General features: G+C 44.6%; 1 protein-coding gene across 5 annotated transcripts in view; it reads left to right on the forward strand.

Annotated features, from left to right (window-relative positions):
• The window catches only part of pisd (phosphatidylserine decarboxylase), a 73262-nt gene extending 58174 nt beyond the window's left edge, over positions 1–15088 (forward strand). For all 5 annotated transcript variants that reach the window (XM_063210282.1, XM_063210284.1, XM_063210280.1 and 2 more), the window contains 5 exons: positions 1932–2168; positions 3684–3822; positions 5741–5893; positions 7612–7772; positions 14639–15088. In XM_063210282.1, coding sequence (XP_063066352.1) covers positions 1932–2168; positions 3684–3822; positions 5741–5893; positions 7612–7772; positions 14639–14863 — 915 coding nt within the window. In that variant the 3' untranslated portion in view covers positions 14864–15088. The remainder of the gene's footprint in view (positions 1–1931; positions 2169–3683; positions 3823–5740; positions 5894–7611; positions 7773–14638) is intronic.
• The last annotated feature ends 2869 nt before the right edge of the window (positions 15089–17957 follow it).

The raw sequence follows: 17957 nt of genomic DNA on the forward strand, positions 1-17957 counted from the left end.
GGAAGCATCTGGAGCAAGGTTTTCGGTAGCACTGATTTGTACACTGCAGACACATTCACTTTGAGGTTAACAAATATCATCGGATACACAGAGTGCAGTTGCATGCAAGAAATAGTCCAATATCAAACAGAATATTAACTATATTTGGTTTGCTCACCAGTTATTACTATGCATTCTGAATGTGGCTCTATTTTGGGGGTATTCTAGTACCGTATTGCTCTTCCACACAGGGCCGCTGACAGCTTTTGCTGGGCCCTGGGACAAAGTCCTCTGAAAGGGCCCCCTACCTAAGACATACAATGTAATGTTGACCCAATTCTGGGGCCCCTGTCTCCCTGGGCCCGGGACAACATACCCGTTTGTCCCCCTCTGTAAATAGAAAATGGCTTCCACACATGAAGACCGAATATTTCGGAACTTGTTTTAAACAAAATACTGACAATATTCCAGTTGATGCACACACACACACACACACACACACACACACACACACACACACACATATAATTTCCCCTTTCTCCTTCCACACACTCGTTTTTGCTCTCTAGGGCATCATATAGATGTTGGTACAAATTAAAATGGCTGATTTCCAGGGGTGGAAAAGTAACTTATTACTTTTACTCAATATTGTACTTGAGTAGCTTTTATGAATACTTTGTACTTTTTAAGTAAATTTTTAAATTAATACTTTTACTTGTACTTGAGTACATTTTGACCCAAGTACTTTACTCAATTACACTGGAACCTGGCCTGAGCACTGAGTAAAAAAATTGACTGAGAGACAAAATGCCATGCACAATAATGCCACAATCCGCCAGAAATGAAAGATTGTGCCGGATGGCATACAGCATTTCCACTATTTTACTATCTTGTATCAATGTATTGGATGATGGCTGGTGCCAAGCAAGAGATAGAGGTTATGGAGGACGATATTCAAGAAAAATAAACATGACATTCTCAAGAGGAAAGCTAATTAAAAGTAACTAAGTACTTTTTACTCAAATTACATTTTAAGTGAAGTACTTTTTACTTTTACTTGAGTAGATTTTTAGATAGGTACTTTTACTTGTACTTGAGTAGAATTTAGGCAAAGTAAAGATACTTTTACTTGAGTACACATTTTCTGTACTCTTTCCACCTCTGCTGCTTTCCCTCAAAAGCCCATGACTCCTTTGCATGGGGAACCATCTTTATTTGATTGCTGAAAGGTGTGAAAAAAAAGTTGAGTGCATTATTATGCAGGATGAGGTTATGTACTGGGGCTCAGCCCTGCACACATCTCTGGCCCAATATAACCACCTCTCCCCTCTACCATGGCCGCGCCCTCACCTTCGGCGTTGCAACTAGTCAGGTCAAGAGCAATGCAGCCAGGGCTGCAGTACAGTAGCCAGGCCGTGCCCTCCAAGTGGCCAGCTTCAGCATTGCTACCAGTCAGGTCAAGAGCAATGCAAGTACTTTCTGAGGTCCCGCAAATACGGGAACTCCTCCCACTTTGTCGATAAGCAAACAACCATAAGCAAACCAAGGGAGGCGGGTCAACCATGCCATTTGGGAAACGTTAATTGTTATGCTCTTGGTCAGACCAAGTCTCGAAGAGATTTGAAAGTCGATGATAATCAGGCTATCTCCCCTCCATCCTCATCCATCTCTTCAGGGCGCGCTCTACAGGTCAATCCTGACGCGGCGTGGAGCTGTCTGAGCCAGGTGGACCTGCCAGTGCCCACCACCTGGCTGCCTCGTCTCATCAATAACCGCCTCTCTCCTCTGCCTCTCACAGGTCGCCCTCTACAAGACCATCCCGACACTGCTGCTGCTGACACGTATGTGGGTCTCCCTTTTCTCACCCATATTAATCGCCTCTCTCTGCTCTCCTCTTCCCCTTCTCCCTCCCCCTCGTTCTCTTCTCCCCCCTTCCCTCTCTCCTATCTCAGGTCGCGCTCTACAAGACCATCCCGACGCGGCTGCTGTCTCGCGCGTGGGGCCGTCTGAACCAGGTGGACCTGCCCACGTGGCTGCGGAAGCCTATCTTCAGCCTCTACATCTGGACGTTTGGCGTCAACATGAAGGAGGCGGCCGTGGAGGACCTGCACTTCTACCGTAACCTCGGAGAGTTCTTCAGACGCAAGCTCAAGCCACAGGCCCGGCCCGTCTGCGACTCGCACTGCATCGTGAGTGACTTTGCCGCCGCTGTGTATGTGTGCGCGTGCGTGAGAGAGAGAGAGAGAGAGAGAGAGAGAGAGCGCGAGAGAGAGAATATGCAGTATATGGAATTCTTCAGGCGCAAGCTCAAGTCACAGACTACGTAGGCCCGTCTGCGACTCTACGGTGTGTGTGTGTGTGTGTGTGTGTGTGTGTGTGTGTGTGTGTGTGTGTGTGTGTGTGTGTGTGTGTGTGTGTGTGTGTGTGTGTGTGTGTGTGTGTGTGTGTGTGTGTGTGTGTGTGTGTGTTAGTGTGTGTGTGTGTGTGTGTTAAAGTATATATGGGGAGAAAGCCCCAGGCCAGCCCCGTCTGTGACTTATGCTGCATCGTGTGTGTGTGCGTACTGACGTGCGTGCAAAGGCTTCTCTGTAGAGGAGAAAAACCCTGACATTGCCGCTTGCATTAGTTAGTCATGGGTTTGTGTGTATTGTGGGTAGAGGCAGCCAATGTATTGACAAGCATACTGGATGTTTTTAATAATTTGGATGTTCTGGAAATGGGTGGGGATATGTGTGCAGAAAAACAGAGAAAAAATCCAGTAAGACATCCGAGTGAAGTCCCATATGGGATTTGAGCCAGACATTATTTCTAGATGAGGTAATTCATTCTGCTTGCAACACGAAACTCCCTCTACAAGACCATCTGCGCTTGACACAAAAACATGTTGACAGTGATTTTAAGTCTTTTAAGTTCAAATACTGTATGAACTAGCCGTTACATTAATACGGTTTTATTTTTCAAGACGAGTGACTTGGCATCCTTGTTTTTTTTATATCACTCTTGCTTTTATTTGTCTGTTCCCTGTGAAGGAACTGCTTTCATCATTGTTTACATGTTTACAGTGGCAAATGGCATTCTGAATGTCTCTTTTTAATCAAAGGAAGTTTTATGGGTTGTTTTTGTGTTTGGAACAAAGAATTTATAAATGTGTCCACACTAAACTCTTTTGCCATTACCATCATCATTATTATTATTTTAAAGGTGCACCGCATAATATTTTTAGTTGTTTATTTACAGAATTCATGCTGCCCATTCACGATTGTTACCTTTTTCACAAATACTTACCACCTCAAGTATTCATTTTGACATGGAAAACTGCACTTTTCATACATGAAATGGGAGATCTTCTCCATGTCCGTCCGCTATTTAGAATTTCCAAAAATAGCCAATTTTAGCTGCAAAACTACTTTGGTCATACTAGTAAACATTAATTTGTTATTTACCAAAATATTCATGAAAAGAGCAGCATAGTTGCAATACCTACTCTGGCCATCATCGTACACAGGGCACCTTTAAGTGGGAGGGTAGGGGCTTTTGGGGCCTTTATGTGATAGCAGAACCACACCCTCCACCACTTCCCATTGTGATTTTAATTATTATTGTTAGTAGTGGTAGTAGTAGTAGTACTACTAGTAGTAATAGTAGTAGTGTGACTAAAGAAATTCTCATGGCTTTTTTTGATGTTGTTTACTGCGCACTAACAGATCAGCCCGGCGGATGGTAAGATCCTGCACTTTGGCCGCGTGAAGAACTGTGAAGTGGAGCAGGTGAAGGGAGTGACCTACTCTCTGGAGACCTTCCTGGGGCCACAGACCTGGACAGAGACCATCGCCCTCAACAGAAGTGAGCATTATTCTGGAGAATTAGACACTTATACTGTACTTCTCTCTCCTTTGGTCTGTCCGTCTGTCTCTCTATCTCTCCCTTTTTTCTCTTTGTCACTATCCCTGTCTCTCTCTCACACACACTCTCTTTTTCTATCTCCATATCTCCATCTCTATGTTTCCCCCAAGCTAAGTAGCATTGTGTAGAGAGCCACAGGCAAAACAAAGCTTCTTTTATGCATGCACCTCCTCCGTGTATGTGCAGCAGGCAGTTGTTAATCAATTTGCGGTGTTGGTTTTTATTCTGTGGTGCAGTGCCACAGAATGGTCCATGGATGGGAAACGCTCGCAACAAATACTGTATGTGGGTTCCCCTGTCTCTCTCTCTCTCTCTTTCTTTCTCTCCCTTCCTCCATCTCTCTCTCTCTCTCTCTCTCTCTCTCTCTCTCTCTCTCTCTCTCCCCCTTCCTCCATCTCTCCCTGCTTTGCCTTTGCCCCTTTCATCACTTCTTAACCCTGCTTCGCTTTGCTGCGGACATTCTCCAGGAACATCCACCTGTGTGTCCTCCTGGGGGTTGTCTCGCCTTCCTAAAGCCTTGGAAGTTGTAAGGGGATTAGCAGATTGTCTGCGCGTGAGCTATGATTAGTTCAAAGATACCAGGGGAGCGATCCGGATTGGTTGCCCACCTGTCTTTGTCTCCATCCGGCCTCGCCTTCTTTTTCTTCTTATTCTGTTATTATTTTTTGCTCATGGATTGTTGCGTAATTACTTGGACCAGTACACACTACAGTAAGCAGCTTGCAAAAGAAAAGCTTGTACACCAGTAATGGGACGTTGTCATTCCATGCAAGTCCTAAGGCCCAAGATTGCTTCTACTGTACATTTAGTGTACACATATTTACGCTCCAAGTTCACCAAAGAAAAAAGCAGGCACATCCGTCTCAAAAAGATTGGGTGCAGGACCAGCAAAGTCACATGAAAACTGAATATAAAGTCCGCGACACCAGGCTCCTATTTCTCGACTTATGTTAATGTATTGACTCTGAGGAAGGGTATGCTGCCCGAAACGTCACATTAAAATAAGAGAAACGGGAGCCTGATGTTGCGGACTTTATTTTCAGTTTACACATATTTGCACTCACCACTTCGCTCAATTTACTTTCCTCCTTTCCACTATTGTTGGATGCTAGTTTGCTAATGGTCCTCTTTAAGGGTGTTTATCTGCCTTCACAACGGTATTCTCTTTTCTGATTGGCTGTTGGGGTGACTATTAATTCCATGGAACCAGACACACGCCTAACTTACATGCGTGTGCTAGACGCGTGTAAATCGTCTTTTGAAATGCCGATAGAGAAGCGTCCGATACAGAAGCGTCTAATTTGATCACTACATTCTGGTGCAGTAGACATGATTACTACAACTTTACAGACAGTTATAGATTGAAAGAAATACCCTATCCTAACAGCAGGTAAACGAGATAACGGCCTTCGAGGTCGACCAGTTCCATGAAGTTAATGTCTTTGCGGAGGCAACAGCAGCTCCGTACTGTGCACGTCAAGTTCTACGCATCCGCTTCAACATCAAGTTTGTGAAAGCGGTCACCTCGTCAGCCGTTATCCCCTACATATTTTCACTTTTCATTTTGCATATTAGGTCCCACTTCGCAAAGATTTTGAACGTGTAGTAGTAGTACATATCTTTCTATTTTCCTTAGATGACCTTAGATGTCGTGACTGGTGCCTTGAACTGTAGCAAATGAGATGTTCATACTCATAATCTCTGTATAAAATAACCTGTGTGAGTAATGACAATGTGTCCGTCCCTCTCTCTCTCTCTCTCTCTCTCTCTCTCTCTCTCTCTCTCTCTCTCTCTCTCTCTCTCTCTCTCTCTCTCTCTCTGTCTCTCTGTCTCTCTCCCTCTCTCTCCTCCTCCCCAGATGAGGATGATGACCCGTCTAACTTCCAGGACCTGCTGGTGACTAAGGAGGGTAATGCCCTGTTCCACTGCGTGGTGTATCTGGCACCTGGGGACTACCACTGCTTCCACTCCCCCACCGACTGGAGAGTAGCACACAGACGGCACTTCCCAGGTGAGTCCCACACACACACACACATGCACGGGCGTGCACGCACAAACACACACACACAAACACACAGGCACGGGCACGGGCACGGACATACACACACAGACTCTCCCATACAGACGGGAGAGTTGCACACAGACACTTCCCTGCTGAGAAAAACACACATGAACACAAAAACACGTGCGCACACACACAGATAACGATTCGCTGGTGAGAGAAAGACACACATACAAACACACACACAAACACATGACGCCATATTGGGAGGCTTTGTTAGTTATGCACTCTCTCTCTCTCTCTCTCACTCACACACACACACACACACACACACACACACACACACACACACACACACACACACACACACATAGGAGGGTAACACACACACACACACACACACACACACACACACACACACACACACACACACACACACACACACATACACACACTCACTTATGCCCCTACACATACTCCATTCGTCGCCTCTCATTTGACTTGAGGGCAGTCATTGTGATGTACCGTGTTTCCTCTGCTATATTGCGCTTCACTTGATTATTGTCCAGTTTCTAAAGATTTTTTCAAGTACCGGTAGTGTACTGTTATAGGGTGGGCCTGCATAAATGGTCATATCAATTAATGTACTCCACACTGTCACTCCTACTTCCTACTCGAAGGAACATTTACGAGAAACGCCATCAGCATAATTGATTCTTCCTGTCTGTCTGTGAATGGGCATAGCAGTTCATCGATATTGCAACTTCCTGATTCACAGAACACTTACAGTACAGGAAACACAGTCAACATAGATCCTCCCTGTCTGCCTGTGTGTCTAGTCACTAGTTTTCTTTTGTTTCAGACATGTAAAAGTTTTTTTTCTTTTACCTGGTATGTTTTGATGGTGTAGTAGTTTCCGTCTTCATCAGAGGGTCACGCGCACATGCATATGACCAGAGAGAGTAGAGAGAGAGAGGTTCCATTGGCCCATTGCTTCCGGGTTCTACAATTGCAAGGGGGAGGGGGGGATCCCTCTTTAGGCAGACCTAGGCAGACCTAAGGACTGTTCTATTCAATGCTAGGAGTATTATGACACGCCCCTTTAGGCAGACCGGAACCTGGTCATGTTAGGTGCCCATAGCAACCTATTACATTGGCATATCTCTATATACTTAAAGAATCTCTGATATGACCCTCTGATGAAGATGAAAGTTACACCTTCGAAACATGAAAGGTAAAGGGGGAAAAAAACAAAACCAAAAGAAAACGATTGACTAGCTCAGTAGTAAACCAGGTTAACTTAAACAGGTAATGGGCCCTGCCGTGGCCAATCGGTAGGGCACTCCCCTGCCATGCGGCTGACCGGGGTTCGATTCGATTCGACCGGGTCCTTTTGCCGACCCCTACCCGTCTCTCTCCCAATTTGCTTCCTGTCCACCTCTCACACTGTCCTATCAAATAAAAAGTCGAAAAAGACCCAATAAAACAACAAAAAAAGTTAAACAGGTAATGAGGTAATGGTAACACATCTAATAGAAGAGCCAGGAGTCCTACATTTCTTAAGTAAATGACACCTGGGGGCTGTCTATTTGCAGATATACCACCTCATGTAGGCCAATATGGCCAGGTTTATCACTTAATCATGTTCTTGGAATACACCCTTGATTTAACAATTACAAATACTGAGTGTAATACATCTTTGTGTCTGTGTGGCCCTGCCTCTACAGGCTCGTTGATGTCGGTGAACCCGGGCGTAGCGCGCTGGATCAAGGAGCTGTTCTGCCACAACGAGAGGGTGGTGCTGAGCGGGGAGTGGGCACACGGCTTCTTCTCCCTCACCGCCGTAGGGGCCACCAACGTCGGATCCATACGCATCTACTTCGACAAGGTACCAGGACACACACTTACACGCACTTACACACACACACACACACACACACACACACACACACACACACACACACACACACACACACACACACACACACACTCACACACACTCACACACACACACACACACACACACACACACACACACACACACACACACACACACACACACACACACACACACACACACACACACACACACACACACACACACACGGCGGCTCCCAGCTGACCTGGTTGCCAGCGCGGCAGACTCTGACAAGGTACCAGGACTACCCTCCCAGCACTTTACGAAAATCTATCATGGTTTACTATAGTTTTACCATGTTTTTTAATGCAGTAACTATACTTCTACTATGGTACATCATGGTTACTCTAAGTCTACTTTGATAAGGTACCAGGACAACTTGACTACATTTTGCTTTTACCAGCAGCTGACAAATACTGTACATGTTAATAAAACATGCAATTTCATGTCAAAAATCAACCAGCTAAGTTTTTTTTTTTTTACCATCCAATAGGGGTGGGCGGTAACCGCGGTATAATATCGTGTGCGGTATTTTTTCATCAATGATAGAGATTTTGTCTCATACCGTCTACCGCAATAGCGCATTGCGTCCTGTAGATGTAGAGTTATAGTTATAGATTAAAAGTTTAAAAACATGTTTTCAAATGATTTGAATGACAAAAATTCCCACATAGAAGATAAAAGAATGTCTGACCAGTCCTTCCAAAAAATAAAATGCAAAAAAAATGGTGTTTTGGTCATTTTGCCACAAAATGCTTAATTTTAACATTTTATACACAAATGTACAATACCGTGATATATACCGTGGCTAAAATTATACCGAGGTATACATTTTTGGCCATACCGCCCACCCCTACCATCCAAGGTCGGTCAGTCAGTATACTACAAAGTAATATACCAGCCAAGCTCCATTCATTCAATCAATATCAATCAAACCAAGTCTTGTGCTAGTTGTAGGAGGATGAGCTGGTTAATTAAATTGGCTGGAGTGAGTGCTGTTTATGTGTTGCATTGTGGCCAGGGCTCTAAATTAACGCCAGCCAACCGGCCAAATGCTGTTGACATTTCAGTTTGGCTGGTAGAAAAGACCAAATTACTATCCACTTTGACCCATTAGTGAGTGCTTGGCTGGTAATAAGATTAACATCTACTGTGTAGATGAAAAAAGTGAATTTAGAGCCCTGGTTGTGCCCATTGTCTGCCCTTGCTTTTCACCTCTTCCTCCTGTGGTCAGCAATGGAATGTGATGGCTGCTGTTGAACAAGCCTACAGGGCTGTTGGAATGGAATGAGCGCCTTCCAGAATGAGTGGGCTCTGGAATCAGTGCATTCACCCATGCTGCAGTGAATATCTGCAGTATCAGTAGCAAGACTGTGGAGGTGGTTAGAAGGAATGCTGTTTGTTTGTTTGTTTGCTTCAATTTGCTGCCCTTGTAAAGAAAGGCATGATGTTTCTCTACATGAGCAGCTCTGGGTAGTCTGTGTTTGGCTCTTTCCTGTTTCGGTTCTTCTTTACGAAAGGAACTTAGTTGGTCTTTCACCCATCAAGGTCTGGGCATGAACACCTACCGTGTATTTCAAGCTAGTGAAGGAAGTGGTTAAAAATAATCAACTCAGGCCATGACTGCAAATAAGAACCAAATAGCCTAACAGTTTGCATGATGACAACCTGGCTACTCTGCATTATGGTGGAGAGAACAATATTGGCTTATCTCAAGGTTTCTGATCTATGGTGCAGAGCTACAGTTTATTTCCTGGCTATGAATTCATTTCATTCATTTATTGTTTATTTGACGGGGACAGTGCACAACATATAATTGAGCCATATTATAGCCCTAAGGCTAATTTTCATCTGTAGTCCCTGGACAGGAAGGTGTTAAGATAAAAGGGATTAAAATTAATAATTATACAAAAATGTGACAATAATACAATGGGTGCACTATTTGCAAATAGGCCTACATTATATTACATCAATGTCAAGTACATAGTTAAAAATATAGACTAAAAATAAACAACAAGACACAAAACACAAGCTCAATGACTAAAAATGTCCACAATGCTGCCCCACTTTGAGCCATTTCTTAAGACCTGATTTAAAACTACTAAGCGTGTTGCTTTGCCGAATATTTACATGGATACTATTGCTTACCCCTACTGTTTTCACTGAGAAGGCACTTTGTCCAAAAGTGGACTTTTTAAACACACTTAGGCAGTCCCCCTTAAATGACGCTCTTGTATTATTTGTGGGTTTGCTCAGACTCACAAATTGCTTAAGGGGAGGTGGAGCAAGATCATTTACAATTAAAAAAAAATAAACAGCAATTTGAAAAAGAAATAAAATTGTCTAGACTAAATAAACCATACTTCTGGATGAAGGGACAGTGATGGTATATGTTGGATTTTTTGTCCAGAATTTTTAGTGCCTGTTTATAAGATTTGTAAATCAGTGACAGGGCAGTTGTACTTGCTTGGGACCAGGTGGTCAAGCAATAAGAAATATGTGTTAGAATCATAGAGTGGAAATAAAGTTTGGCTGCCTCTGTAGTCAACTGATTCCTTATCACCTTAAAATTAAAAAGATTCATTTTAACCCTACCATTTACCTTTTAATGTCCTTCTTCTGACATTGTTTTTTTTTTTTTTAAACTTGTTTCATAGCCTCCGATGTTGCTCAGTCAGTAGTCGATGGTGAAGGATGGGATACTAAGAGGTCGATTGATTTGAAACCTTACAGCTAAACACAACACTCGGAGCTTACCTGCAGTAAAGCTAATGTTACACTAGGAGCAAAATACTGTTGTGCAAAGGAAAAAGAATCTCCTCTAAAATGGCTGCTTAATTGTCTGATGCATTAGTGCAGTTACCAATCAATTATTGGGTCAGCAAGCCAATCTGTATGTAGTATACTTAAGTTTATCTGCAGATCTTGAGATGCTTTAGTTTTGTTTTGTACATTTCATCATCATCCGAGCCAAGAAACTGCTCAAAGTGAAATAAGGTCCTGAAACGGAGAAACAGCCATATACTATCCACCATTAGCACTAAGGGAAAAGTCTGACTCTACTACTGTACAGCTGAAGGGAACTTAACGCTAATACATACCAGCCTACGTCCTCCACAACAACAATTAATTAAGTGTTCCTCATCTCCTTTAGCCCATTTCCTTCTCCATTGTCTAATCACTAGGCTTCTTATTCCTTACCGCATTTTTACACAAACACAGTACAGTACAGTAGAACACAGTGCTTTGTGTGGGCTAAGGTGAACACCTTTTGTTTTCCATGGACATGCTGAAACTAACCGCGTGGTGCAATACTGGGTAACTGTGTCAGGGACTATTTCCACTTCCTGTTTCAAGCACAAGTGGGCTTACGTTAGGGCCGATCTGAAAGGGCTAACTGAGCGGCGCTAGCCCACTTTCTCAGCTTGTATTATTGGTGCCAGAGATGGGATTAATTATATCTGGACCGGCTTGGGTTAATTATATCTTGACAAGCGTCCACCACCCCCCACAAACGCTTACGCTGAGAGCTCAGATGGACAACGTCCCTCTTGTTGTGTGTTACCAAACATGCAGCGTAGCCTACGTCTGTTATTTAAGCTTAGCATTCCGTTTTCCATTTCTTCTTTCATTTCTTCTTTAAATATTTTAGCTCATGCTGTTGTAATATCCCTTTAACCTTTGAAGGTGCAAGGCTTTGTCCATGCGTGATTGATCTTGGTGTTCAAAGATGGTGTTCAAATGGAAGATTCCAAAACGTAACATTGTAGCATTCTATGGCCTCCAGCATTCCAAATAACTTTCACCATCCCAACATCATTCTCATCACAGCAGTGCTACTGCATTGTACACCTAAACATTAATAAGCCCAGGCTTCAGACACACGCGCGCACACACACACACACACACACACACACACACACACACTTTTACACACACACACACACACACACACTTTTACACACACACACACACACACACTTTTACACACACACACACACACACACACTCACACACACACACACACACACACACACACACACACACACACACACTCTTACACACACACACACAAACACACACACACACACACACACTCTTACACACACACACACACACACTCTTACACACACACACACACACACACACACACACACACTCTTACACACACACACACACACACTCTTACACACACACACACACACACTCTTACACACACACACACTCTTACACACACCGGCTCCCAGCTGACCTGGTTGCCAGCGCGGCAGACTCTGATTATCAGCGGCGTCAGGCCTTTGTGCAGATCGTTATGTAAAGATGTGGGTCATTGGGTGACACAACCGACGCTCAGCTAATTAACATCAGACGTCGTCAGCCTGGCTGTGTTTACATTCACCTGACTCAAGCCAAGTAAGTGATTCCAAGCAGAGAAGCCCACAACATAATTTGAAGACATTTACTCATGGTTAGCTTCTGGATTATTGAGACTTTCAGGGTCTTCCTGTACTCGGTTTCTCTTTTCTTTCCTTTCTCCTCTCCGACCCCTCATTGTGTCTCTACTAATCTAAACGGATGAGCTCTTGCAGGGTTCCCACACGTCCTGGAAAACCTGGAAAACCTGGAAATTTAGAGATGTGTTTTCAAGTCCTTGAAAGTCCTGGAAATTCACCAAATGTCCTGGAAAAAAATATTTGTCCTGGATTTTTTTCCCCGTCAACTTTTTCCCGATTTTGTTTGTGGTATAATTTTTACTCTTCTCCGAGTCTAGACATGACGATTCAATTTATATCCACCTATTGAATGCATTATTGTCCACACACACACACACACAGTTTGGTCAGGTTGCCATCTTTGATTGCACTTATACACAGTCATATTCTTTGACTCAGTGTTGCCAAAAGTCGCTAGAAGTCGCTAGTTGGCTTGCTGAAAAGTCACTAGCTGATATCATGGCGTTATATATCTCTCGAAAACCTGCTTGCGGTCATAATAGGCCTACAAATAGGCAGTGCTAGCACTTCCTTACAAAAAATTGTACTGCTATCTTTTTTGGAGATCAGAGCTTTCAGTCTCACTAGCCACTTTGAAAGCTAGTTTGATCTTTGGTGTGACAAATCACAGTAGTCACATCAATTGTTTGTATGCAAGAATATTCCAGGGAAAAAGAAACTGGCAATAAAACTGGCTTGCAGAAAGACAGAAACCACTGCCCACAATGGTTGGTGAGCAAAAAAGTCAAAGTCAAGTCTTATGGAGAATGCATTTAAATCCAAGTACACTATTTTTTGTGATAAGAGAGAGACTATTAAGGTATTAATTTCTGAGATAATGTGACATTAATGTGAGTTTACACTGCACTTTCATTTAATTCCGAATAAACGTTTGGTGGATCAGAAAGCATTTCAATTACCCGCAGAAGAAGAAAGTGACTCCCCTTGCGACCATGCCATACTATGCTCTTATGACGCCAGTAAGCAGTCTTCTCTAGATCGTCTTCGGACGTACCCACTGACTTGAATAGTGGGCGTACCCTCTTCCCTAGCACTAAGTTACTGTATTACTAATTTATTACAACTCAATTCAACCTGAAAGTCACATTATCATATTATCTGAGAAATTAATTGTGTCGCTGTGTATGTCCAAATTGTGCGTCCGACGGACAAAACATCCGTCCTGAATTATCCAAAAATAGTCCTGGAAATGTCCTGGAAATGTCCTGGAAAATGATTTTTGAAAAAGAGTGGGAACCCTGTCTTGGTACGGTAGACTCAGGAAGGGCTGTGATGTGGAGGGTGCACAGAACAGCGTGAATGCAGCAGTAAAGTGGGATTTTCGCCGCGTAGGAGGAGTGTGGGGAGAAGATCGCAGCATAATGCTGCTGCAGGATTGCATACCGCATGAAGATTGTAGCATTGTTGTTACCCTGCAGGATTGCCGACTGGTACTGTGTGTCTTTAATGGGCCACCGTAGATCATTTCAAATTCAATGTTCTGCTTGCTGCAGCCAGGCCGGGCCAGGGCAAAGTCCGGGCATTGGTCTCCATGGGGATAAACACATTAGAAGCTCAGCAGCATCCTTTACTCTCTCTCCTTCTCTCTTTCTCTCCCTCCCACTCTCTCCTGTCTTTCCTCTTTCTCATTCTTCTCTGTCTTTCTCTCTCTATCCCACTCTCTCCTAGCTTTCCTCTTTCTCATTCTTCTCTCTCTCTCTCTCTCTCTCTCTCTCTCTCTCTCTCTCTCTCTCTCTCTCTCTCTCTCTCTCTCTCTCTCTCTCTCTCTCTCTCTCCTATCTTTCCTCTTTCTCTCTCTTTTCTCTCTCAGTTTCTCTTTCTTCTCTCTGTCCACCTGCTGTCTTCCTCTCCCTCTGTACCTCAGATTTCTCTTTCTCCCTCACCCCTCTACTGTATGTCCCTCCCTCTCTCTCCAACGCCCCCCCCCCTCTCTCTCTCTATCTCTCCCTCCCATATCTCTGTCTTTCCTACTTCTTCCACAGGAGCTGCTTACCAATCTGCCGCGCTACAGCAAGTGCAGCTTCTTTTTTTATCTTTTGTGGTCTTTTTGACTTTATTCATGATAGGACAGTGAAGGTGGTGACAGGAAGCGAGTGGGGAGAGAGAGACGGGGAAGGGCCGGCAAAGTACCCGGGCCGGGAATGGAACCCGGGTCAGCCGCATGGCAGACAAGTGCCCTACCGTTTGGCCCACGGCAGGACCAGAAAGTGCAGCTTCAACGACCTCAGCTATAACAACTTTCTCTCTCTCTCTCTCTCTCTCTCTCTCTCTCTCTCTCTCTCTCTCCTCCATATCCCTTTCTCACTCTCTCCCCCTCCGCAGGAGCTGCGCACCAACCTGCCGCGTTACAGCAAGGGCTCCTTTAACGACTTCAGCTACGTGTCCAACAACAACGCGGAGGGCATCAGCATGCGCAAGGGCGAGCACCTGGGGGAGTTCAACCTGGGCTCCACCATCGTGCTGCTCTTTGAGGCGCCCAAGGACTTCACCTTTGACCTCCGGGCGGGCCAGAAGATCCGCTACGGTGAGCCCCTGGGCACCATGTGACGCTGATCGACGATGACGCTCGACGCTCGTCTTGTCGCCTCGATGGAAGTGTCAGCTGATCACCTGGATTGGGGCGTGGTGGTGGGGGGCGGGGCCACAAGATTTGACCACCCCCACCCTATGCAACGTGCCACAGATGGACAGAGCCACCTGAATGACCAAGTGGGAGGGACACTGAAATATGTGTGTGTGGGTGTGTGTTCGGGACTGACAATAGAGAGATTACAGAGGTGGGCATCAGATGTGAAGGGGTGTCAGATAGAAAAAGAGAAAAAAAGAAAGACAAAAAACAAAAGTTTCTAACATTGAGAACGTTGAGATTAACAGGTTTGCACAGCCAGAGCCAGAGGCAGGTGTTCACTCACACTGAAGGTACTATGTACTGCTACACAGGCCATTCACACACGCTGACTCAAACACACACACACACACACACACACACACACACACACACACACACACACACACCATATCTGCATTATAACCACCAAGTCTCCCCGTCTGTGTGTGGAGGTTCTCTGTAATCTGCTGAGCGCTTTTTGTGTCGTGCCGTTTTTACGATTTTTCACTGTACGAAGGAGGAAGGAAGGACCTTCGAGATGTCTCGGCAGCAGTCTGGTTTAATTAACATACAAATGTCATTCAGCTTTTTTTTGGTTTAACTCATCTTTTTTCTATTGTTTTTTTATCTACTGTTTTTTTTATTTTTCTCCACCCTTGTTGCCTTGTTGTCTGGAAGGAGGAGAGGTGTTCATATATTTACAGTATCATGCGCGTTTGAGGTTTGTCTGAGTGTACCAGACAAAACAATGAAAGCAGAGCAAGAGAAAAGAAAAAACAAGAAGGAGCAAATTAAAAGCAAACTTACCGTAAACACAGATATCAACAACCAAGTAAACCTGTGCAGAGTGAATTGCATGCCAGTAGGATTCTAGAACTCTTAACCCTCTAACACACACAAGTTCCTGGTAGGCACCGATTGGTGGAATGTAATGTACCATACCGGGACAACAAGCCTTCTTTCTCTCATCTCTTCCTGTTCTCCTCCCTATCCCCATCTGTTCATCCCTCCCGCCCTCCCTCCCTCCTCCCTCTCTCCTTCCCTCCCTACTGTGTTCCGTGTGACTCCCTCGCACCCATCCCCCCTTTCCCCCCTCCCCCTCCGCGCCCCTCTCCGTCCACACCCCGAGTCAAGTCAGCTAGTGCCCCCATGTGTTAGATCCGCATCCGTTTCTCCTCTCTTTCCTCCCCCCCCCCAAAAATTGGTTAAAAAAAACTCTGCTCTGTCGACCGAGGAAGGGAAGGCCACTAAAATCCAACCTTCGCGTTTCTGTCCGTGTCCAAGCAAACACCACTGCCAAACATATTGGATCTCTAGCAATAGACATACACGCAGATCTCTCTCCAGTCTACTTTCTGTTGTCCAAACACACATACAGCACGAGAACTGAGACCTTTGCTAAAATACACACACACACACACACACAGACAAGCACACACACAAGCACACGCTACACATTTAACACAGTTTACAGGCGTAAGCCTACTACTGCTACTACATAGAGGGACATATAACTGGGGCGAATGAGAGTGAATGAGAGAGGTGGGTCTACTGGCAGGTTAGTGCTGTGCTGTGTAAAGCACTCATACTTAAGCACTGGAACACCTGGCCACCAATAAGACCAATGACAGAAACGAAGGGCAGCATCAATACCAAATCAGTGGTTTGGTGAGAAAGAAGGAAAAAAAATCGATGTAAAAAACAAATGAAACAAAAAAAAGAAAACGTGGTTTACATTATTTATCACTTTGAATGACAGATAGATGATACAGAAAAAAAGAAATCTATTTTTACCAGAGCCATATGAAGTTTTTTGGGAATGGCTTATCTCTGCGTAATGATTGTTCACATAGAGGGCTTCTCATGTTCTAAAGGCCTATCTTTTACTCATCATATTTCACTGGTTTTTCTTCTTGCTTTTTTGTGTGTGTGGTGCCAAAAAAGATGCCAGGGATTTATTTTTTATTTCATTTCCTCTCTTTCGGTTCTTCTGATTTCTCTTTGTTTCATTTTTTTCGTACTGTACTTTGTTGTTTGTTACCTTCTTTGTTCTTGTTTTTTTTAACACTTTGGAGCTCACTGTTGTCGTAGCAACCTCAATTAAGAACGGTGTTCGATGGATGGATGGAGGGAGCAAGGGAGGGAGGAGGTGAAGGAGGAGAGGAGGAGAAAGAGGAGTGGGGTGTAGTGGAGGCAGCTCCTCCTCATTCCTCCGTCCGCCTGTGCTTCTAAAACAGCATCATCATGGTCCAAGTAGTCATGGGGTCGGGACATCTCCTGTGTACCCGACCGCACCGCACTGCACCGACCCAGCAAGCACTCGCTGAACCCAGTGGGCCGTGACCAGAGCCGTGCGATGGGGAGGGGAGGGGTGGAGTACTGTAGAGGAATGTGATTAGGCGGAAGGAAAGAAGAAAAAAAAGAGAGAGAGAAGAGGCAGAGAAGGAGAGATGGAGCCTGAGAGTTCTGAGCGCTATGTGGTTGTTGTTCTGTGGAAGTGCCGTACACCAAACGCGGGGCCCCTGAAGCCTCTTTGAGTGTCCAGCCTGCTACGCGGCACGCTACTGTTTTTATATGTACAATTGTAAGATACTTGAATCATTCAAACTCATTTAACACTGCTTAGATTTTAACGGCAAAGTAGTGCTAAATGCAAGAAATGTCATTAATAAAATTTTTGCCTATTCTTAATAAAAAAAACGGTGTTAACAAGGTGGTTTTTACATTCTGTGAAAAAAAGATGGTGCGTGGGTGCGTGTGTGCGTGCGTGTGGTTACTTATAACACAAAATGAGTGAATCCACAGTCCCATGCCATAATACAGAAAAAGCCCCATGCCTGCATCCTGTACACTGTGTATCATCTGTGTACACTGGCACAGATGGATTACTGTACATTTCCTGATCTGGGAGTGCAACAGCAGCCGTGGGGAGTGGGGACGTGCCTTGTTGCCACGCTGCCGCGCAGCAAAGCTGGCACTTTAAATGAAGTGAAAACTTGTCATTGTGTGTCGGAGAACACGGCTGACCCCAGA

The sequence above is a fragment of the Engraulis encrasicolus genome, chromosome 11, assembly GCF_034702125.1.
Source record: "Engraulis encrasicolus isolate BLACKSEA-1 chromosome 11, IST_EnEncr_1.0, whole genome shotgun sequence".
In the NCBI taxonomy this organism is placed as follows: Eukaryota; Metazoa; Chordata; class Actinopteri; order Clupeiformes; family Engraulidae; genus Engraulis; species Engraulis encrasicolus.